A 24526-nucleotide genomic window follows, 5' to 3' on the forward strand; every position below is an offset into this window, starting at 1 on the left:
AGGGTATTACCTGACAAGACTTGTTCAAATCACTCACAATCCCTTTATGAGCAACATCTCTTCCTACTCTATGTTCCTGACACACACTGTTATTGACAAGGGTCAGTATGACTCCCATTTGAGGCCCAGCGCACAGGTATAATCTATCTAGCCATCTGCCTTCATTGTTGTGGGAAGACACAGTATCAGTAGGAATATAAGGAGAGAATGGTTTTGATGCGACCAAGACCACGTATATTCTCTGATGTGGAGAGTAGAGGGAACAGATGGATGTGAAGGGTGTGGAGTATGATGAACCTGAAATTTCAGGAGAGAAGCTAATCATATCCTGACCCCATTATGACAGGATATGGACTTGGAGGACATGGCCATTGACTTCTCTCAGGAGGAATGGGGGCTCCTTGATGAGGCGCAGAGACTTCTGTACTGCAAAGTGATGCTGGAAGTTTTTGCTCTGGGATCATCTGTAGGTGAGACCTTCACTTCTCGGCTTGTGTCCTGAAGTGATGTCCTCTCTTCCTTTAGTCTCAAGACATCCCTTTCTGCCTACCACAGCCAGGCCATGTGTTCTGATAATTCCCCCACTGTTTTGTCAAATGTGCTGTGGCTGCCAGTGCTGAGCCGTGTGGAGAGCCCTGAGCAATGGACTCCACAAACACCCCTAACACAAATTGCCTCAGAAAGTGCAGGAAGTATCTGGAAATCAGGAGTCTTGCAGACAGTTTCGTGGGTCCCACCTGCTCTTCTTCTCTCTGAGAGGGTGACTATGTCCAGATCATGGCTTCCACTTCAACCTCCTTCCTCTAGCTAAACTTTCTTTTTGACTGCTTATGCCAGGTTATGATCTTTACTTACATGAACCATGGTGTCTCCTTGTAAGACCTTCCTTCAATTTTTCTGTGTAATATTCCCTTACCTGAATACCTGAATACTATTGTTAGCTGAATTGCTCTAGGCCACTGCTGACTGCTCACCTCTGTGGTCTTTCATTAATATGTGGAATATTTACGTTTTATACGTTGGTAGAATAGAAGATGCATAAAGAACCCTGGTTTTCTCACAGGGTGAACATGCAAGATGGTCTCAGAAGAGGTCTGGCTTTGATGGCTGACAACAGCATGCTTGATATGACAACAGCGATGTTCAGATGATACCAGGAACCAGCGCTTTTCAAACAATGTTTAGGTGCCGGCACCACTGGCTACACCTCATTTCTACCTTTTCTTTCCCATACATTACACTGTCTGGCGTGTCATTTCATCTGGGGCTTCCTGGCTTTGGGCTATGTTCACCTTTGTGGCATTTTCACATCACCTGTTCCTCTGCGCTGCTCTCTCCGCAGTATTCTCTAACACTGACCAGCATATTTTTTATGAGGTGCACTTACATGCTTACGTAGTCCTTGAACACCAGCCACTCATTAGTTGAATTTTACTTGGAACAGACATAACCCACCTTCTGCACCGCGTGCCCATGTCACCAGCAGACAAGCCATGTTGTTAGCAGAAGAATGACCTGGAGATCCTGCTACTCATTCATGTAGTGCTTTCCATCTCTGTGTCATATTTCTGGAGAGATCTTCCTTGTTTTGTGATCTTCAGTAGCTCAGAACTTCACAACAGCATCTTATTAATTCTCTCTGCAGATCTTTTATTTTCTGAAAATTTCATTGAACCTACATGTTATATACAACACACTTTTGTGATGAGGCTTCTCCCTGTCACCAAAATCACCATTGATTTCCTCATCATTTCTCTGTTTTCAGATTGTTGGCATACAACAGATGATGAGGAGGCCTGTTCTGAGCATAGTATGTCTTGTCAAGGAGACTCATGTGACAGGGCTTATAAGAGCATTCCAGTAACCCAGAAGACCCATCTGTGTAAGTGGTGTTTCTCAATGATAAAAGATATTTTGCACCTGACTGACTTACAAGCAGCATTCTTTGAGCAGAAAGCCTTCTTTAGTGACACATGTAGGGGGGACTTCTATTTCAGTGCAAACCCTCAGCAGCAACAGAGGGAGAGAAACCCTGGGAAGAATATATGAACCAGGCCTTTTTTGAGATCTGGTACAGCTTCTACTTATCTTAGACACCTTCAATCAGGATGGAGATTGGAAAAGACATGTGAACTATCTCAGATCTCCAGCACTAGGCCACTCTTAACACTGAAGACCTCCCCAGTAGTAGTGAGATTTCCCAGGAATGTTTCAATGGGAAAAGTCATGATGAGGGGGGTGAATGTGAAAATGCTGCCAGCCACAACTAGAAAGTTGTTCAATATCAGAGTGTCTGCTCTGGAGAAGTGAGTTATGAGTGTAACAAATGTGGAAAAATTTCAGAGGAACATTTAACTTCATTCGACAGAAGAGAGTTCACGCTGGAGAATAGCCCTATGAGTGTACTGTGTGTGGGAAGTTCTTTGCAAATAAGTTTAATCTCCTTCGACATCAGAGAATTCATACCAGAGAAGCCCTGTGAGTGTCCTGATTGTGGGATGTTCTTTAGATATAAGTTTAATCTCTTTTAACACCACAGAGTTCATACTGGAGAAAAACTGTATGAGTGCAATGATTGTGGGAAATCATTCAGGCAAATCTCTTCTCTCACTCATCATCAGAGAATTCACCTTGGAAAAAAGCCATATGAGTACAGTCATTGTGGGAAGGCCTTAAGTAATAAGTCTAACTTCACTCAACACCACAAAGTGCACACTGGAGAAAAGCCCTATGAATGTAGTGATTGTGGTTAGTCCTTCAGTCAAAGGTTTACTTTCACTCAACACTAGAGTGTTCACATGGATGAATAATCTTATGAGTGTAGTGAATGTGGGAAATCTTTTATTCTCAATAACCTCCTAAACCACAAGAGAGTTCACACTGCATAAAATCCATATGAGTGTAGTGATTGTGGAAAGTCCTTCAGCCAAAGATCGAAGCTCATTGAACACCACAGAGGTCACAATCATGAAAGGCCTCATGAGTGTAGTGAATGTGGGAAATCTTTTATCCGCAAACCTAGCCTTGTTAGACAATTGAGAGTTCAAACTGGAGAAAAGCTTTAAATGCTCAGGGAATGTTTTATCTTTCTCATTCATAATTACCACACTTAATGTGGGTCTTTCATAAACATTTAACAATATAAATCCCTCTTATTACAACATGCACTATGCTAGATTGCTCACAACTTTCAGGTACAAGTGAGGCTTGAAGGAGCTAACCTGCCTAGACCTACCACCAGATTGATGGCACTGAGATTATGTGTGGCTGAAGCAATTTCACCTCTACCACCTGGCTCACCTGAAGAATGTGCATCACTCACAACCCCTGTGTGCTCAGGGAAAATGTATTCTGTGTTCTCACTTATACTTGAGGATTATGAAAACTCTGATCTCTGAGAAAGGACCTTAATTCCTTTCTCTGGTTGGAAAATGGACCTGATCCCAGGTTCACCCAGAACACCCGTCCTCAGATAAGAAGTGCTACCTCTTTCAGGGACATTGTGGTTTTCACATTATGCTGTGATGATTGTTTCAGGTTCTAATTTAACAACCTGCAAACCACATGCTGTATTCTGTTCTGATTTATGATCTTTTAGTAAAGATGTTTTTTGCTATTTTACCTTTAATATTTTTGGCTCTATTCACTGCCTGGGATGATTCTAAAACACAGTTGTAATCTGTTGGCATGTAAAAGTGGACATATACTGGTGGGTCCCTCAAATGTTCTGTGCTTCAGAAGGGACAGTATGATGGCAGAAAAACATTCTTTGTCCAATATTGGCTTATTTTACATTGCTGCCCAAGACCTTGAATAAAGACTGCATGCTTTGTGGTTCTAATTTTCAGCCTGTTGCCTCAATTACTGGTGATGTCAATGATCACCCAGAAGAAGAGGCCTTTGTTGTGCTTCTGTGAACAATATGAATTATGTACTCTGTTCACAACATATCTTATATAAGTCTCAGCAATGTTGAGGGGAATTTCTCTCCAGGGACTGCAAAGGAGCCATGTGCCACAAATGTACAATATTTCACAGGCTGGTGTCATTTGTTGTAAGACTGATGATTAAGTGGACCCCAAATTGGGATAGAAACACTGAATTAATAGTGATTGGCAAAAACTGTAGTAAATTCAATGAAAAATGCCTCTCTGCATGTTATGATTCAAGGCCTGTGGCTTGTGTAATCTTTGTGTACAGGCACTCTCAGGACCCCCATAACTGTTTCCTATAGCTGAAGTAATTGACATAGAAAAAATAAAATGGTCTTGTAGATTCCTTTGAGCTCTCTAGGGTGATCACTTCAAGGTTGTTGTTCAACAGGCAAGAACTCAAAGCTAGTGTAAGGATAATCCTGTAATCAGTCTCATTCCTGTTGATTCCAATGGCAATAGTCTTCACTGCTTGCCAATATTTGCTGCCACTGTGGCAAGGCTGTTCCTCATAAGAAATGAGGAAAGAGATGTAGAGTCCATGTAGGGTTGACATTAATTTCCTAACAACACAGGGATATCTAGACGTTTAGTTGGAACCACTTTTTAAAGCTCTATTTAGATACTAGAGGCCTGGTGCATTTGTTGGGGTTTACTTTCACCCAATCAGTCCACACATGTGAACACCAGAACAGTCCAGGGACCCCCATGGTGAACCAGTAGCCAGGGTTCTCATGAGGGCAGTGCACACAGTGATGGAGAGAACAGGAGGAGAGGTGCTGCTGCTGCCAGTGTGGAGGGTAGGGAATGGGGACTGAGCTGCACAATCACCCACAGAGGATGATGACATCTGTGTTCCCTGGTACTGAATCCAAAGGGGCCTGGAGAGAAGCTCTGGGCCTGGATATGCCCCCTGTGGTCTCTGCACCTTCCAGCCAGGGGCTGAGACTGAGCTGTTACAGATTCAGGTAGTTGAGGAGTCCAGATTGCTCTCGGGAGTCAAGGATGGGTGCCCCAGTGGCAGCTGGACATGTGTATGGGCAGGAGAAAAAGCAGGGCCGTTGCCAGGGGGAGTTGGTGGGGGAGGGGGCATGTGTGTGTGTTGCTGGGGCCCTCTTTAGTCAAGGTTGAGCCTGGTGGCCACTCTATTCTTTTGGGCCATGCTCGATGGGAAATGGAGCAAGAGCTGCTGCAGGAGTTCCCGGAGTGTCATGACCTGGGAGTCAGCATGTGCTCCAGGAAAACTGGTGACCCAGGCAGGTACACCCCAATCCACTGTAATAAAGTGGTCCAGCCATTGAACTGCCCGGGGAGTGAGAAGAACTCTCTCTACAGAGGCCAATTCTCTTTCTGCCCATCAGGAGGGGTTGCTGGCTGCTGAGCCAGGAGGTCCTCTCCTGCGTGGAAAGGGTCTTGAATTTTAACCACTAAAGGAGGTTGCATACGTTTATAGCTCTTGTGAGAGAAAATGCCCTGGTCCTTCCTTAATGCTTAAAAATTCACCCTGTTGCCCTGAAATGGGGCTTCTGCTTACATGCCCACCTCCCAATCTTTCTTGCCTTTACCTGGGATTTCCCCACTGCTACGGGGCATGGCCTGTTCTTGTCAGGGATTGGCAGAGAGGAGCCTGAAGCAAGGCTCTGGGAAGGGTTTGGGTTCTGTGTCTGCCTGAGAGGAGCTGGCCAGGGCTCTTCTGTCTCCAGCCAGAGGTCTCTCCAGGATACTCTCCCCATGGCCCAGGCACCTGTCCCACTGTAGCCCCCCGATGCTTTGGGCTCACAAATAAGTTCACTTTTTGAAAGTCCTGTGTTTGGCCAGCACACACACACCCCTGAGCAACACTGGTATAGTGTAAGTCTCTGTTTTAGCATTTCTTGGTGTAATTTTCTACTTTGCTTTATTTCAAAATAAAGGCCCCTTTCCCTAGCTAGTCATGGAGGTACCATGGATTTTCCAAAAAACGATGTTGAGTTTTTTCAATGGCGAGAACATTCTGCAACATAAGTCTTTCCAGAAGGCCAGGTTTGGTCTCAAGATGATACCACGTTGGGAAGATGCATTGTGGTTGATGTCCTCCCTCCCTATGTTTGGCCTTGGCATAGCAGACCCCTGCTCCTACAGTGAGGTGAAGGATCCAGAACTTGGACAGTCTGCTACGGTGGTGTGTGCTTGAGGGAGCAAAGAGGTTTGGGACCTTGGATAGTGTCAGAGACGAGGTTTCCCGACAGCACATGGGGCAGGGTTCTAGAGTGGGTGTATTTAGGGAAGCATGTAGGGATGAAAACTTGAATCAGGCTGGATGGAAGGCAGCAGTTAAGGGTGGGCACCACCTGTAAGGAGCGAAGGGGTGGGCACTGTTGACCTTGACTGTTCCAGACTCCCCATCCCCTATTCTAAGCTGCAGGAGGCAGCAGAGTCTAACATTAGAAGCCAGAACTCTGTTATTAGAGACACATGGGTTTGCCTTCCAGCCCTGCCTTTTATTAACTCTACAATCAGGCAATTTACCTTGAGTCTCTGAGCCTGAATTTCTTCTCTATAAAATAGATGGTTAAACCATCTCAGGTTGTGGAGAGGATTAAATGAAATAATAATGCATGTAAAGCATTGAACACAGGGCCTGGAACATGCAGTAAATGTTCAGTAACTGTTAGCTCCATAGCTTCACAATGTGTACTGATGACAAACAATTTAACAATGTACAAAATATGAACTTGTTGGCCTTTGTGTCCTTTCAAATTTTGTCGTTAATGATTAGGGTAGGATTACGTATATTCTCTCATAGACTGCTTTTTCTCTTAATAATGTGGTGTTTTATGTTAAAAATAAAAATTTTGATAGCTGGAGTGGCTCAGTTCGATTACAAGTCAGATTTCCTGGCTTGATGCCCAGTTGGGTGGGTAGGTGGCGTGCAGGAGGTGGCTGATCCATATTTCTCTCTCTCCCTCTCATTTTCTCCGTCTCAAAAAGTCAAATAAAAGAAAATAAAATATACATATACCCATTTAAATTTGTAGTCTTCAGGAATAATTAAAATAATACTTTTCACCTCAGCGAGGACTCTGAGATTCACAGAATCTGAAATAATATCTCAAAACAAGAAATCATTTGCAGACAACACTTCCCAGAAACCTGTGACCAGCCCCCAAAACCTAAAGTTGTCATTTCCCAGAACCACTCAGGCCCACCAATACCAATACTTGCAATGATCAGTGAGTGACTGGCGTTCTAATGCCCACTTGTGGGGTCCGAAAAACTACATTACCCAAAGGACAATGCGCCTAACGACGGCTGGGTTCAGCCAATGAAAGCCCAGGACCAGCCCATTATTGGTTTGGGAGTGACTTCCTGCGTCTTTCTCCTGGTGGTCATTTTGAACTCTTTGTTCTGTTAACGTTGTGAGAGGCTCTGGCGCTTAGAGTCCCAATTAGGACTAGGCACCAGAAGCAGTGTCCCCGCTGTGCAGTGGTGTTTCTGAGGCTTGATTAGCTGCAGCAGGCGGGATTGAAGCCTCTGTGCCTCCCAGATTCCGTTTTGCTTACAGACTTCAACTCAGCCTCACTCATTTAGCCTTCATCCTTGGGTCCAGGCGTCTGTCAGGTCCTGCAGCCCAGGTTGCAGCGTCCAGAACCGTGAGTCTCTTGTGGGTGACGTGCAGTGTGACGGGGTGAAAGAGGGTGACAGGCTGCAATGCCACTGTGTAAGGTTTGGGTTGATGTGGCTGAGCTGGGAGGATTCGGGAATCCTGGGCCTGTTTTGTGTCTTAAGGCAACAGAGAAGATGAGGCGAAGTTTTGCCAAAGAAGTTGTAGTTTCATTCTCAGGAAGCTGGGGCCATCAATGGCTGTGAACAAAGAGGGACATTGTCTGAGGTAGGGTTCTAAACATTTCCCAAAACTGCTCAGAGGAAAAACATACTAGAAGAGAAGATTCCTGTTGGGGACAGGAAGGAGAAGTCCTTTTATAGATAACAAACTTGGCAAGCGTGTGCACTGAGGCCTGAGGTCATACAGTCATCTCTAGATCACCTGACCCCAAGGCTGGGAAAGGATATTGGGTGGCCAAGCCCATGGATCCTGGAGGTGTTTGCCAGGCTCTCAACAGCCCTTTATCTTTCTACAGATAACTGCAAATGCACAGTCACTTACAGGTACAGGTTTGTGGATGGAAGAAGCAGTTGGATTATGGATTAGTGTTTTAGGTGTGGCCACCTGGATTTCTAATTTTGAGATTGAGAGAGAGGTAAGAGTCAGGGATGATGGGAGGTTTGGAATTTAGCAGCTTTAGAAATGGAAGCATCATCAACTGAGATGGATAAATTTATAGGTAGATTAATGTTCTTTGGGGATATAATAACTTTGGGGTTTATTTTTGGCCTGTTAGGGTATAACATACTTCAGAGGGTAGTTCACCAGAGTCTGGAACTCTGAGGAGCAATTCAGAATGAAAATTTCTTAAAAAGATAGTGGACCTGAGTGGAGGTATAGATCACCTTTTTCTAAAAAAATATGTTCTTACTGAATTTAGAGATAGAGAGGAAGGCAGAGGGAGAGAGACAGAGAAACATCGATGAGCAAGATCCAAGGATTGGTTGCCTCCTGCAGTCCCCTTACTGGAAATTAAGCAGGAAACTTGGGCAAGTGACCTGACCAGGACTCAATCCAACTAGTGACCTCTCAGTGAATGGGTTGATGCTCAACCAACTGAGCCACACCAACCTGGACTTTAGATCACTTTAAAATGGGGAATCATGCCCTAGCTGGTTTGCTCAGTGGACAGAGTGTCAGCTTGTAGATTGAAGGGTCCCGGATATGATTCCAGTCAAGGGCACATACCTGGGATTCAGGCTCAATCCCCAGTAGGGAGAGGGAGGGGTTTGTAGGAGGCAGTTGATCAATGATTCTCTCTTATCATTGATGTTTCCCCCCCTCTCTCTCCCTCTCCCTTCCTCTCTTAAATCAATGTAAATATATATTTTTTTAAATATATTTTATTGATATTTTACAGAGAGGAAGGGAGATGGATAGAGAGCTAGAAACATCGATGAGAGAGAAACATCGATCAGCTGCCTCCTGCACACCTCCCACTGGGGATGTGCCCGCAACCAAGGTACATGCCCTTGACTGGAATCGAACCCGGGACCCTTCAGTTCGCAGGCCGACGCTCTATCCACTGAGCCAAACCCGTTTCGGCAATGTAAATATATTTTTAAAAATAAATAAATAAAATGGGGAATCATTCAGGATGATAATGGTAGCTCAGGAAGGACTGTGTCACCCTGAGGACTGGGTTTTCTGCTGGATTTCCTGTTTGTGCGAGTTGGGTATCATAGCATATCATAGGGACAGAAGTGGCCAACTACATGGTGGAGGAGATATTCTCATTTGGCAGTGGCTAAAACCCACGAAAGGTGAGTCATTGCCAGATGAATTGGAGGCCGAAAAGTAATTCAGAAATGAGCCTGGGTCTAATGCATATTTAATTCTTAAACACTCAGCAGGATTTTGTTATGACCCTTTGAATGGCCTGAGGTGTTGCGGTCAGTCTGATGGATTAGCTTAGGAACACTAGTGGTCAACTGTGATACTCACTGGGCCTGGAGTCATCAGGCTGGGACCTGGGTGACAGTTAAGTGGGGAGATAAATGCTGTCACTAGTGAAGGGACATCAAGTGCAGCACCAGTGGAGGTGAATTCTGGATATCTGAGATCTAAGGTAATTCATTTTTTAAAAATATATTTTATTGCTTTTTTACAGAGAGGAAGGGAGAAGGATAGAGAGTCGGAAACATCAATGAGAGAGAAACATCGATTCAGCTGCCTCCTGCACACCCCCTACTGGGAATGTGCCTGCAACCAAGGTACATGCCCTTGACCAGAATCGAACCTGTGACCCTTTAGTCCGCAGGCCGACGCTCTATCCACTGAGCCAAACCAGTTAGGGCCTGAGGTAGTTCTTAACAGGTGAGGTTGAAGGAAAAAACAATCAAGGACAGAGGCCTTTTTAACCATACTCAAGGATGCTTCCATGACTGTAGACTATCAAGAGTCCGGGTGGTACTTCATCCTGTTAGAACAGGTTTAGAATTCACTGGACACCCATGCTGAGTAATGAGTAAGAGAACAAGGAGATGACTATGGGGGCTGTGGCTGTGGGAATGCAGGTGTGAGAGACGTATGGTGGAAAGAGTGATGTGAATTTTAGATGGAATGTGAATTCATGGATGCAGGGATCTGACATTGACATAAAAGAATGAATTGTGTGTCCATTTTTGGTGATGTCTGAATGACAGGAAATGGGGAATTTTAGGGTCATTTCTATAAAGAGGGGATGTTGTTATGCCAGATTCAGAGCTTAGATGCCATATATGTGCCCACCTGCCTTTTGTTGTTAAGGGCTGACACAGTGATCAACAGGAATGAGATAGCCTACATCAGTGACACCTGGCTTGAAAATCTCCACTGGCATGGAGAAGGGAAGAGGGTAAGACAGTAATATATTACAGAAGTGGTGAGTGAGAATTTTGGAAAAGAAACTGATTAGAAAACAACCTGGCCTCCTCATGGCATATTTGTGATACTTTGGGAATGAAGCTATGGGAGAGACGTGGGGTTCAAATAATTACATGCAGTAGGTACTACAAAGTGATGGCCTTAGCACCCTGGGATTAGGGCGGGGGGGAGGTTGAAATGTGATGCCATGTTTTTTGGGGCCTTGGAGAGAAAATCTGGGGGACTACAAAAGTATTGTCGGCCAAAACCAGTGTCAAATCACTCACATTACCTTTATGGCCAACATTTCTCCCAACCTATGTTCATGAAACCCACAGTATTGATAAGAGGCAGTGTGGCCTACATGTCAGGCTTAGAGCTCAGGTATCATCAGTGTGTTCATCTGCCCTTATTGTTGGTGGAAGGCACAGTATCAGTAGGAATATAAGGAGAGAGTGATTTTGATGGGACCTAGGCCTGGTATCTTCTCTGATGGGGTAGTAGAGGGAGCAGATGGATGAGGAATATGAAGAATGTAAAATCCTAGGAGAGAAGCTGATCATGGACTGAACTGTCCTTATTATGACAGGATATGAACTTTGAAGACTTGGCCATTGCCTTCTCTCAGGAGGAGTGGAGGCTTCTTGATGAGGATCAGAGACTTCTGTACTGCGAAGAGATGCTGGAAGTTTTTGCACTTGTATCATCTGTAGGTAAGACCTTTACATCTCTCCTAGTGTACTAAAGTAATGTCCTCTCTTCCTTTATTCTCCTTGTTGCTTTCTCTCTCCCACAGCCAGACCATGGGTTCTGCTAATTTCCCTCACTGTCTTGTCAAATGTGCTCCGGATGCCAGCACTGAGCTGTGTGGAGAGCCCTGAGCAATGGACTCTATGAAAATCCATAACACAAATTTCTTCAAAAAGTGGAGGAAGTATCTGGGAGTCAGTAGTCTTAGAGGCAGCTTAAAGGTTTCCACCTGCTCTTCTTCTCTCTGAGAGAGTGACTATGTCTAGATCCATGGCTTCCATTTCTACCTCCTTCCTCTAGCTAAAATTTCTTTGTGACTGTGCCAGGTTATGTTTTTCACTTACATGAACCATGGCTGTTCTTATAAGACCCTCCTTCAATTGTTGTTTGTAGTAATCTCTTTACTGAATACTATTGGCAAACCAAATAGCTCTGGGCCAGTGCAGGCTGCTCACCTTTGTTGTCTTTCTTTCTTTTTTTTTCTTTTTAAATATATATTTGTATTGATTTCAGAGAGGAAGGGAGAGGGAGAGAGAAATAGAAACATCAATGATGAGAAAGAATCATTGACCGGCTGTCTTCTGCACACCCCCCACTTGGGACCAAGCACGCAACCTGGGCATGTGCCCTTGGTCGGAATCGAACCCAGGACCCTTCAGTCCACAGGCTGATGCTCTATCCACTAAGCCAAACCAGCGAGGGTTGTTGTCTTTCATTAATACTCAGAATATTTACCTTTTATTTACTTGTACAGTAGAAGGTACAGGGAGAACCCTGATTTGTTCCACAGGGTGAACCTGCAAGATGTTCTCAGAGGAGGCCTGGTTCTGTTGAGTGCCAGTTGGGGGAAGGTATGACATAAGGGCTGTGTACAGATGATAATCGGGAACCTGCTCATTTCCAACAGTCTTTAGGTGAAAGTGTCATTGGCAACACCTCATTTCTACCTTTTTTTTTTTTTTTTTTTTTTTTTGCTGTACTTAACAATTTGCTGACTTGTCATTTCATCTATGGCTTGCTGGCTTTGACTAACTGCATCTTTGTGGTCTTTTTGCATTACCTGATCCTCTGCACTGCTATTTCTGCAGTATTCTCAGATATTGACCTGCACATGTGTTATGAGGTACACATACATGCTTTAGTGGTCTTTGAACACCAGTTACACATTTGTGGAATTTTACTTGGAATGAGACATAACCAACCTCCTACACCGCTTGCCCATATAACCAGCTGACAAGCCATGCTGAGCACTCTTATCAGAAGAATGAGCTGGAGATCCTGTTTCACTTCCATGTGATGCTTTCCATCCTGGTGTCACATTTCACATGAGATCTTCCCTGTTTTGATATTCAGAGGCCTGGAGTTTCACAGGAGCCTCTTATTAATCCTTCCAGCGTGTCTCTTATTTTTAGACAATTGCATGGAAGCAACATATTATGTGTAACACACTTTTGGAATGTTACTTCCCCCTGTCACTACAGTCAACATTCAGTTTCTCACCATTTCTCTGTTTTCAGGTTGTTGGCATAAAACAGATGAGGAGGAGGTGCCTCCTGAGCAGAGTGTATCTGTAGGAGAGTCACAGGTCAGGGCTTCTAAGACAGCTCCAGCAGCCCAGAAGACCTATCTGTGTAAGTGGTGCTTCTCAGTTTTAAAACATATTTTGCACCTGACAGAGTTACAAGCAGCATACTTTGAGCAGAAATCCTTCTTCAGTGAAGCAGCTGTGAAAGACTTATTTTTCAGTGCAAATTGTCACCAGCAGCAGAGAGATGCCAGTGGAGAGAAGCCCTGGGAAGAAGATATGGACAGGGCCTCATTTGTGACCAGGTGCAGCTTCTATTTAACATGGGTGCCTTCAACCAGTAAGGAGGTTGGCAAAGACTTGCCAGCCATCTCAGACATTCTCCAACACCAGGCCACTGTTAGCACTGAGGAGCCACAGAGTAGCAGTGAGATTTCCCAGGAATTTCTCAGTGGAAAAAGTCATAATCAGTGTGTTGAATGTGAAAAAGCTGCCAACATCTACCAGAAGGTTGTTCAGCATCTGGGTGTCTGCTCTGGAGAAGTGAATTATGAGTGTAACAAATGTGGGCAAGGTTTTAGACAAATGTTTAACCTCATTCAACATAAGGAAGTTCACACTGGAGAAAAGCCCTATGAGTGTAGTGAATGTTGGAAGTTCTTCAGAAATAAGTCTAACCTCATTCAGCACCAAAGAGTTCACACTGGAGAAAAGCCATATGAGTGTAGTGATTGTGGGAAGATCTTCAGCCAAAGTTCTACGCTCAGTCAACACAAAAGAGTTCACACTGGAGAAAAGTCTTATGAGTGTACTTACTGTGGAAAGGCCTTCCGTGAAAAGTCTCACCTCATTAAACACTACAAAGTTCACACTGGGGAAAAGCCCTATGAGTGTACTTACTGTGGAAAGGCCTTTCGTGAAAGGTCTCACCTCATTAAACACTGCAGAGTTCACACTGGAGAAAAGCCCTATGAGTGTAGTGCCTGTGGGAAGTCCTTTCGTCAAAGATCTACCCTCACTAAACACCACAGAGTTCACACTGGAGAAAAGCCCTATGTGTGTAGTGACTGTGGAAAGTCCTTCCGTCAAAGATCTACCCTCACCAAACACCTCAGAGTTCACACTGGAGAAAAGCCCTATGAGTGTAGTGACTGTAGGAAGTCCTTCAATCAAAGGTCTCACCTCATTAAACACTGTCGAGTTCACACTAGAGAAAAGCCCTATGAGTGTAGTGAATGTGGGAAATCTTTTAGCCACAAACCTAGCATAGTTAGACACCTGAGAGTTCATTCTGGAGAAAGGCCTTAAATGTGCAAGGAGTGTTTTATTATTGTCACTCAGAATAGCAGTACTGAAAGAGACTCTTTGACACCCATTTACCAAAATATAAACCTCTTTTAATGGAAAATACCCTCTGCTAGGTTCCTCATAATTTTTAGGTACAAGTGAGGCTTTAAGGAGCTGCATTGTACTTGCTAACCTGCCTGGGCCTACTACCCAATTGATGTCACTGTGAGTACTTGCGGCTGAAGTGATTTCACCTCTACCACCTGGCTCACCTGAACAGTGTGCATCAGTGAAAACCCCTATTTGCTCAGGGAAAATTAATTATGTTTTACAACACCTACTTGATGAAATTATGAAAACTTCTATTTCTTGGCAGGATCTTTATTCCATTCTCTGACTAGGAAATTGACCAGACCCAGAGTTCATCCAGAACACCCATCCTCAGCTAACAAATGCTAGCTCTTTCAGAGACATTGTGGTTCTCACATCATGCTGTGATGAATTGTTTCAGGTTCTAATTCACCAACCTGCAAACTGCTTGCTGTAAACTGGTCTGGTCTATGATCCTTTAGCAAAGGTGTTTTTTCTTTTGTAACTTAAATTTTATGGTTCTGTTCACTCCCTGGGATGATTTGAAAGCACAATTGTAAACACAGAGCATGTAGAGGTGAACAGATATGGGGATCCCAAACTTTCTGTCCTTCGGAAGGCACAACATGATGGCAAAAAATCACTTGGTCCAATATTGGCTTATTCTGCATTGCTGCCCATGGCCTTGAAAGAAAGACTGCATGACTTTGTGGTTCTAAGTTGCAGTCTGGTGCCTCGATTATTGGGGAGGTCAGTGGTCACCCAGAAGAGAAGGCCTTTGCTGTGATTCTGTGAACAATGTGAATTATATTATCTATGCACAGTATGTATTACATAAGTCTCAGCAATGTTAAGGGGAAGTCCTCCACATACTGCAAAGGAGCCGTGTAGGAAATTTCATAGGCTGGTGTCATTTGTTGTAAGACTCTGAGGTGAAACTAATATTGGTACAGAAACTATTTTCATAGTGATGGGAGAGACTGTAATAAATTAGATGAAAAATGCCTCTTCTGAATGTAAATCCTCAAATGATCCAGGGCCTGTGGCTTGTGTGATCTTTGTACATTCTCTGGACCTCCATAACTGTTTCCTGTAGCTGAAGTCATTGGCAGAAAATGATCCAACAGTTTTGCAGATTCCCCTGGCCTATATAGGATGTTCACCTCAAGGTTTTCTCAACAGGCAAGAACTCAAAGCAAGAGAAAGGATAGTCCTATAATCAGTCCCAGGATGTGTCTTTTGTGATCAGTCAGCATTCCTGTTGATTCGGAAAGCAATAGTCTTCACTGCTTGCCAATATTTGCTGCCACTGAGGCAAGGCTGTTCCTCCCAGGAAATGAGAACTGACATGCAACAAAGGGCAATTTTCTAATGTGTACTATTTGTTGAGCCTTGACATAGGGATAAATCTGTGAAACCATCACATGTGAAATAAACTTATCTGTCACTCTTTAACAGGATAGGACTTTTTTTTCCATGAGGTCTATTTTCTTGATTTTTTTTAAGAGAGGGAGAAGGAGAGAGGGATAGAAACATCAATGTTGAGAGAGCTCACAACCTGGGCATGGGCCATGACCGGGAATTGAACCGTGACCTCGTGGTTCATAGGTTGACACTCTAGCCATAATGAAACCCCATGAATCCTATTCTAGCCTTCCATCATTATCTACCATCATGGTGGTTCTTGTATCTATCTATCCCCAGTTACATTAGTGGTTTATTTAACTTAAAATTCCAGATATGTCTGGTCATGCCCTGATAGCTCAGGTGGTCAGAGCATCATCTCAATAATGCCAAGATTGCACGTTCCGTCTCTGGTCAGGGCACATGCAAAAATCAACCAAATAATGTATAAAATTAGATTAACAACAAATTGATCTTTCTCAAAAATCAGTATATTTGATTTATTCACCCACATACACTTGTGAACACCAGCATAGCCCAAGGACCATATGGTGACCAAGTAGCCAGGGTTCTCATGAGGGCAGAGCATGAAATGACCAAGAGAACAGGAGGGGAGGTGCCCCTGCTGTCAATGTAGCAGTTGGGGAACCAAGGCCGAGCTACACAGTGTGCTTCCTGGAACTAATACCAAAGCAGACAGGAGAAGCTCTGGGCTTGGATAAACCCCTTGTGGTCTCTGCACCTTCCATCCAGGTGATTGAGGAGCCCAGGTTCCTCTCTGGTGTCAAGGCTGAAAGCAACAGTGGCAGCCTGGCAGGTGGGTGTGGGCAGGGAAAAACCCATAGCAGTTACCAGGGAGAGTTGGTGCTGGGTCCTTGTGTGTGACTGAGGCCCTCTTTAGTCCAAGTCCAGGCTGGTGGCCACTCTTACTTTTGGGAAAATGGAGCCAGCTCTGCTGTAGGAGTTCCTCGGGGGTTATGACCTGGGAATCAATACATGCTTCACAAAAACTTGTGACCCAGGCAATCAACCTAGTCCACTGTTAGTGAGTGGCCTGACCATTGACTTCCCCCGGGAGGGAGAGGAGCAGTCTCTGCATAGGCTGAGTATCTACCCAGCAGGAGGGGTTGCTGGCTACTAAGCCACCTGGTCCTCTGGTTGGTTTGAAGTGTCTTGAAGTTTAGCAACTAAAGGAGGTTATAGATATTAATCTAATAAGAGAAAATGGCTCTGAACTTTTCTTAATAGTAAACTTCCACCCTGGCCTGGCCAGTGTGGCGCAATGGTAGGAGTGTCAGCCCACACACCTGAAAAGTGTCGAATTAGATTTCAGGTCAAGGGCATGTAACTGGGTTGCAGTTTCCATCACCAGCTCCCATTGAGGCTCCTGTGGGAGGCATCCAGTTGATGTGTCTCTCTCACATTGATGTCTGTGTGTGTGTGTGTGTGTGTGTGTGTGTGTGTGTGTGTGTGTGTATTCTTACCTCCACCCTTCCACTCTCTAAAAATCATGGAAAATATCCTCAGGTGAGGATTAACAAGAAAAAAAAAAAGATGCCGAAGCCACCTTGCTGCCCTGAGGTGGGGCCTCTGCCTGCACAGCCCGCCTCTCCTCACTCATTCCTGCCATTGCCTGGGGTGTTCCCACTGCTGTGGGGTACACTATGACCTTCTCCAGCGATCCCAAGGCAAGACCCTGGGAGGGATTGGGGTTCTGTGTCTGCCTGAGAGGAGCTGGCCAGAGGACTCCCCAGCCTGCTCTTCCTCATCCCCCAGGTACTTGGCCCATTGCACCTGAACCTCCTTCTGTATCTGGGAGTAGCCCCCTGATGCTTTGGGCCCTCAAATCAGTTCACCTTTGGAAAGTCCTGTTTCCACCAGCCCACAGGCACCCCTGAGCCCCTCTGGCATTGTTTGAGTCTTTTTTTTGCATTTGGGGGGTAATTTTCACTTTGATTTGATTAAAAATTAATCTACCCCTCCCCCAGCTCAGGAGGGACCACTGATTCTCCAGGAAATGTGCTGTGTTTTTTTCAATGCTGAGAACATTCTGCATACAAGCGATTCTGAAAAGCAAGGCTTGGGCTCAACATGATGCCACATTGGGCGGATGCATTGTAGGTGGTATCATCCCTCCCTAAGTTGGGCCTGTAGAAAGCAGACCCCTGCTCCTGTAGTGAGGTGATGGACCCTGGACGCTGGGCCAATCTAAGTGGAAGAGTGTAACTCATACTATTCTTTCAACCTTCTTATATGCTTAAAATTTCCACATAGAAAGTTACAGTTTAACTTACATGTTCCCTATCAATAGCACATATTTCCCCATAATTACCATAAACTAGAAATAGCATAATAGAGCAATAATATTTATGTGCAATCATATATACCTGTAGACATTAAAAATAAATTTTAAGAATTCAAATAAAATATTAAAGTATTATAAATAAATAATAACATATCTGACATGTTTCACAGTTGCCTACCTGAGTTTTGGCTATGTAAACAAATAAAAACAAGGGAACTAATATTAAATAATCCTTACTCAAATATCAATATTCTGTGTTTAACAAGAAAAAATAATCATGTCTTCAGAGTTAAGTTTTTATTTTTATTTTTTGGTTTATCCTCACCGGAGGATAGTTTTTCCATTGATTTTTCAGAGAAAATGGAATGGAGAGAGAGAGACAGAAACATTGATGTGAGAGAGACACCTTGATTGGTTGCCTCCCACATGCACCCCAACTGAAGCCAGGGATAGAGCCTGAAACCCAGGTACGTGCTGTTGACTGGAATTGAACCCGAGACCCTTCAGTCAGTGGGTGAATGCTCTAACCACTGCACAACAAGCTAGGGCCAGAGTTAAATATTTTGGTCATCAGACTCCACCTTCAAAACAGAGCTTACACACTTTCGAGTATGGAAAATGCCTGAGTCATTCACTTATCCATAAGAAGCAGAATTAAAGGTGGCTCTCCATAATCTCAGACTTCTCAAGCTGTACTTGGTTACTCTCCTTCCAAATTTTCCTCATTACCACATAGAAGACAGTTAAGTTCAGATCCTCCCATGAGGAGTTAGTAAAACTCACTTTTGTTTTACTTTTACTTGAAATAATCTATACTAATAAAGGGTAATATGCAAATTGGTCAGGATGCCCTCACAGTAACAACCGAACCGTGAGGGACGACCAGGCTGGCGGGGGAGGGGGGTTACAGTTGGGGGCGACCAGGTCAGCAGAGGGGGGCAGTTTGGGGCATTCAGGCTGGCAGGCAGAGGTGGTTAGGGGCAATCAAGCAGGCAGGCAGGTGCACAGTTAGGAGCCAGTGGTCCCGGATTGTGAGAGGGATGTCCGACTGCAGGTTTAGGCCCAATCCCCATGATCGGGCCTAAACCAGCAGTCAGACATTCCCCAAGGGGTCCTGGATTGGAGAGGGTGCAGACTGGGCTGAGGGGACCGCCCCCCTCCCATGCACAAATTTCATGTACTGGGCCTCTAGTGTAATATTTATAATAAACCTGAAGTTTATGGTATCCCTAACCACAATGTAAGACTTTTATTTCACATGACAACTCACTAAAATGTCCTTGTTTTTGTTTTATTCCTAAGTGTTCTTTTTAACAATCCTGATTAAGCAGACACTGAGAAGTTTGTTTAAATAATATATTTAAAAAGCTGCTTTTTGATTATTTACAGTCCATTTCTTGGTAGTAAAAGGAATGTGTACTCTTGGTGTAACCAAGGCTAAGCTTTAAGAAGTTTTTTTTTTTGTTTTTTTTTTGGCCAAAAGATAAGATGTCCAACTTGTACATCTAATTCCACGTTATTTTCCAAGTCCCACAATATTAATAGTTGCAGATAAGGCTCAGTATGTTATTCCTAGAATTAGTAGAATGGGGAAATGATCACTTTTAGGAGTCAGGCACATTTTTTTTCCAAGAATGGCAAACTGTGAAGAGTTCCTGGAAGGTGGCTCAGCAGAGCCCATGTCAAAAAATAGACTTGGAACACCATTTATTGGAGATTTATCACTAAAGTACAACCCTTTGGGACATATTACACAAATATCCAGGATGCTTTACATCTTTGGTCTTGGGACAGTTCCCTGTTGCATACCACATTAATTCTTCTAATATATCTATTGTGTAGTCTATAAAAAGCAATTGGCTGTTATGTATTTTTCTTTTAGGATAAGCTAGTTATAATTTAGTGATTGTCTGATATCTAATCACAATCCAAAGATTACCATCAATTATATTTATTTTTTCAGTGGTAACTCTGCAGATCTGAACTGCATTTCCACCATTCACATTTTTTTAAATATATTTTATTGATTTTTTACAGAGCGGAAGGGAGAGGGATAGAGAGTTAGAAACATCGGATGAGGGAGAAACATCGATCAGCTACCTCCTGCACACCCCCTACTGGGAATGTGCCCGCAACTAAGGTACATGCCCTTGACCAGAATCGAACCTGGGACCCTTCAGTCCACAGGCTGACGCTCTACCCACTGAACCAAACTGGTTAGGGCTTTCTTTCTTTCTTTCTTTCTTTCTTTTTTTTCTACATTCACATTTCTTTAGGCAACAAATAAAAATAAATACTTCCATAGCTGTGTTGCTTTCCTTTTTATGATGTTATATTCTGATACAGAAAACATTTAACAAATGTATACTAACCATGTAGAATAAATAGTGATATATTTTACCGTCTTTCTTAATATTTTCACTTTTCAAGAAATAAAGAAGCGCCCTGACAAGAAGTTTGCTTGTTGGATCCCCAGTTGGGGCCCATAAAGGAGGTAGCCAATACATGTCTCTCACATAGATGTTTCTCTCTCTCTCTCTCTCTTTCTCTCTCCCCGCCTTCTTCTCTCTCTAAAATCAATAAACATATCTTTGGGTGAGGATTTTTTTAAAAAAAGAATAAGTAAAAAAGCAAACAGCAGTAATAAAGAAATAATACAATAATAGTCTATTCCTCAGTCCCATTTCTCTTATTACTTTTCATTATGAATTTTCTAATCATTCTTCCAATTTAGTTTTTTAATCATTTGTTATATATGCATATATCAATCAACCATATGTAGTATTATTTCATCTTTCTATATTTATATACATGTATCATATTTTATGTAATTTTTGGTTCATTTTATCTTGTTCTTTATTGATTTTTAACTGCAGTGTAATATTGATTCATATAAGTATTTCAGAATTATGTTTGTATTCCTTTACTCATGAAAATGTACCATATTTTGTTGATTTTAAGATGTGTAATATATCACATTTACGATCTCTGAAATCCAAATACCGTGCTAATAATGATAAGCATGGTCTTCAACTTCTCTGGGGAGGACAAAGGTCAGTAAACTTTTTTAACCCTCACCCTAGGATACTTTTTCATTGATTTTTAGAGAGAGTGGAAGAGAGAGGGAAAGACAGACAGAAATATCGACGTGAGAGAAACACATCATTGGTTGCCTCCTGTACATGCCCTGACCAGAGCCTGGGCCGGGGAGGAGCCTGCAACCAAGGTAAGTGCCCTTGACTGGAATGGAACCCAGGACCCTTTGGTCCGCAGGCTGATCTATCCATTGAGCCAAACCGGCTAGGGTAAACTTATATAGAGGCTTTTATTGTAAATTGTTTTGGCTCTGTAAACAATATCATCGCAGTCATAACTACTCAGTTCTGCCATTGTAGCATGAAAGTAGCCAAACACATTATATAAATGAAGGTACATGTCTGTGTTCTACTCAAACTTTAATTATGGACACTTAAATTTTAATTTCATATTACCTTTATGTATTGCAAAATATTCTTTTGATTGTTTTCTAATTTTAAAAAATGAATAAAAATTATTCTTATCTCATGGGCCATATAAAAACAGATAAAGGGCCAGATATCACCCATTGACTATAATTTGCTGACACCTGGTATATAGATAATAAAATGGCATGCCCTCCTTTATAACATATGTCAGTTCCTCTAGGTTTTATCCCCCTTTTCCTCCTTCCACATAAATCCATCATATACTGATTCCCCAGGATTTCCCTCCTTCTGTTCTATTAATTTTCTTATTCCTCTCTTATGACACCTGCTAATTCTTCCCCAGTATTTCCACACTCCTTCCCTTCTCCTCTTATGACACCTGATGGTTCTCCAATATTGTCATAAGCTGTCTAAGAGCAAGAAGCTCAGCAATATACATTTCTGTTAACTTCACTTTCCCAGTATGGATGCTTCTGGTCTCTGCTGCCTGCCTAGGCAGGACTGAAAATTGGACCTGGAACAAAGGATCTCATTTGAGTGAGGTCCCTGCATCCAGACAAAGACTCACCCTTCAAGTGAAGAAGAGGACAGTGACACATTCATCCCTATAATGTGGACAAATGCCATCCAGGTTCAGAATTTTAATACTTCAGAAAGCCTAATATGTTGGTTTTATGTATAATTAGTGAACATGCTTCGCCTACTACCCGCATCTCTGGCTGTAAGATTTATGAATAGAAAAACTAGAAAACCTTTATATGTTAACACATATGTTCAATGGACTCATTGTGATAAAATCAGCCCTCCCTTGCCCATTGTTACTGATAAGGAGATATAGTCAGAATTAGAACTTGGATTCATTATTTATTCATGAAAGTAATCTACAGAAGGCATGTGTTGGTATGACTAAATATCTACAAACTATAAAAGGATAAATTAATAATATATTTTACATGGAAATAATATACTTCTTAATGTAAAATATTTAATAAAATAAAGTCAAAAGCTCTGATGTTCCATGATGATGGGCAAACCAGTGATCTGATGAAAAATTCTTGCTCTTGTCACTGAGTTGGCCCAAACGCAGAAGTGTCCTGTCTTGAAGTTTTCCTGCAGGGGGTAGACTATTAATAAACAAATGGTGGAAAGAATGAAATAACCTACGCTAATGAGGGAAGGAGGAGGGCCTGGTAGAAAGGAGCAGGGGAGAGGGGCGGCCCGCTCCACGCGGTACTGCGCAGAGCGCCCCACCAGGTGGCGCTGCAGCGGCAAATGCACCTGGCCAGCAGGCCTCCCCAATCACGCCAGGTGCACCCCTACAGCAGAAGTGACGAGCGAGGGGGAGTGGGGTGGGGTGGGGTGGGGTGGGGTGGGGGCGGGCGAGGCCTACGACCCATCGGGCTTCCTGGTTCCCGCAGCTGAGCCCGCCCCCATCAGCCAGTGTCGCTGGCAGAGGATCCCTTGGGGACCAAGGCTCACTTCTGTGGAAGCTGCCACTGCCACCAGAGAGTCTGCCCTGTGTCCCCGCCATCACCATGCTGGCGTTCATCTCTGGCCTGTGGGCTGGTTCCGCTCCCTCTTCTGGGAGGAGGAGATGGAGTTGATGTCCTGGGGCTGCAGTTCTGGGACAAGACCACCACTTTCCTCACGGTCCTCACGGTGGGTGCCCTCCTGCTCACCTGCCTGGGGTGCCTCCCTCCATGAGACCTAGGCTGGGAGGGGAGGGGAGGGTTTGAGCCTGCCAGTCCCTAGCAGGGGCCACACTAGGACAGTTACTAAAAAATGTTTAATAGAATCTACCAAAATGTTATAGGATAAGTTTCAAAGACATTTGTGTATTTTTGAAATGAGGAGTAGTATAAAAGTTTGTTTACATTTTTGTGAAGTGTTGAAACCACTAAGGTTAATCCAAGGAAAAGTTTATTACTGCTGAGAATTAGGGAAAGGAGATATTTGGGAAGATTGTAGAAATCTGAGCCTAGAATTATTTTTTTAAGAGTTTGTAGAAAGCTTAATTAATTTTACCCTCTTTTTATAGATGTAGCTAGGAGAACCAGAATGGTTAAGTGAAATCCCTAATTAATAGCAGAGATAAATTAGAGCCCAGGGCCAGTGCACTTCCTACTTTTCCTGTCTGCCTCTGTAGATCCAGTTGAGGTTAGAACCATAGGGCTGTTACTTAGGAGATCTTAATCCTTTAAAAATCTTTTTTATGTGCAGATATGCTCCTCTTAAGAGTCTAGGTAGCATAATTTAATTATTTTGTGATAACAATGGCAAACACAGTTTTTAAAGAAAATTTGCTGTGGCTCATGTCTAAAGTTTAACAAATCTGAACCTTTACTGTAGACATCAGCCTTCCAGTGAGGAATTCTTCAAATACAGCCTGAGCTCTGGACCCTGAGGCATCCTGCCGAGGAGCCTCTCTTCAGGGTTTCTTACCCGCCCCCATCACCATCCCCATCACCATCCCCTGCCCCGCCCTCATCCCTTCCCCTTCCCCATTACTTTTCCAAGCAGACCCAGCCTCTCCAAAGCCCAGTGCTCTCACCAGGAAGCTGTTTGGGTGCAATAATGCATTTTAAAGCACTGACCCAGAACATTTCACAACTCAAAGCACTTTTTAAGTTTCTCAAAGATAAGTGGATGGTCACTGGACATGGATACAGAATGCATTTTACACCTATAAAAATAGTTACTTAAATGGTATTTTCAGAAGATTTTTTTTTCTCATCAACATAATACAGGGTCATGAGTAGAAATTTTAAAAGAATAGTATACAGTAAAAGAAACCACTTCTCTCCACATCCAAGATTAACCACTATCAGCGTTTCAAAGTATTTCCTTTTGTTGTTTGTAAAAGTTTAGGTACAAATGCCTTTTTAAAAAAGTTTTCAGGTGATACCATTTATTATGTGTGTATCCTGACTTGTTTCCTTTTAGTTATGTGTATGCATTTTTCTACATCTAACACCACTTCTTTTCCATTTCTTAATGCACTGTTTATTTTTCCAGTTTTGTTGAGAAGTAATTGACATACGCCACTTTATAAGTTTAAGGCAGACAGATGATGGTTTGATTTATATACATTGTGAAATGATTAGCACATTGGGTTCAACTAACATCCATTCTAAGATGTGACAAACAAAATTGAAATTTCTAATGGAGTAATTTGCGTTAAATTTCTCTTCAAAGTCAAAACCGCAACTCTTACATTCCATTGTGCTATATTTTTAAGGTTACACTGTTTTCTTAAATTAGATATTGGATCTTATATTT

The 24526-nt window shown here is 43.1% G+C and overlaps 1 protein-coding gene across 1 annotated transcript; it reads left to right on the forward strand.

The window, feature by feature from the left end:
* Window positions 1-349: 349 nt before the first annotated feature.
* Window positions 350-17008, forward strand: LOC308256656 (uncharacterized protein; the record flags this gene model as incomplete). The annotated part of the gene is made up of 5 exons (XM_080684944.1): window positions 350-466; window positions 8054-8173; window positions 10277-10414; window positions 11012-11135; window positions 12690-17008. 5 exons carry the CDS (start codon window positions 350-352, stop codon window positions 14003-14005), a joined length of 1815 nt encoding a protein of 604 aa, XP_080541070.1. The 3' UTR covers window positions 14006-17008.
* Between the last annotated feature and the right edge of the window lie 7518 nt (window positions 17009-24526).

This window comes from Plecotus auritus (assembly GCF_963455305.1).
Source record: "Plecotus auritus genome assembly, chromosome: 8".
Lineage (NCBI taxonomy): Eukaryota > Metazoa > Chordata > Mammalia > Chiroptera > Vespertilionidae > Plecotus > Plecotus auritus.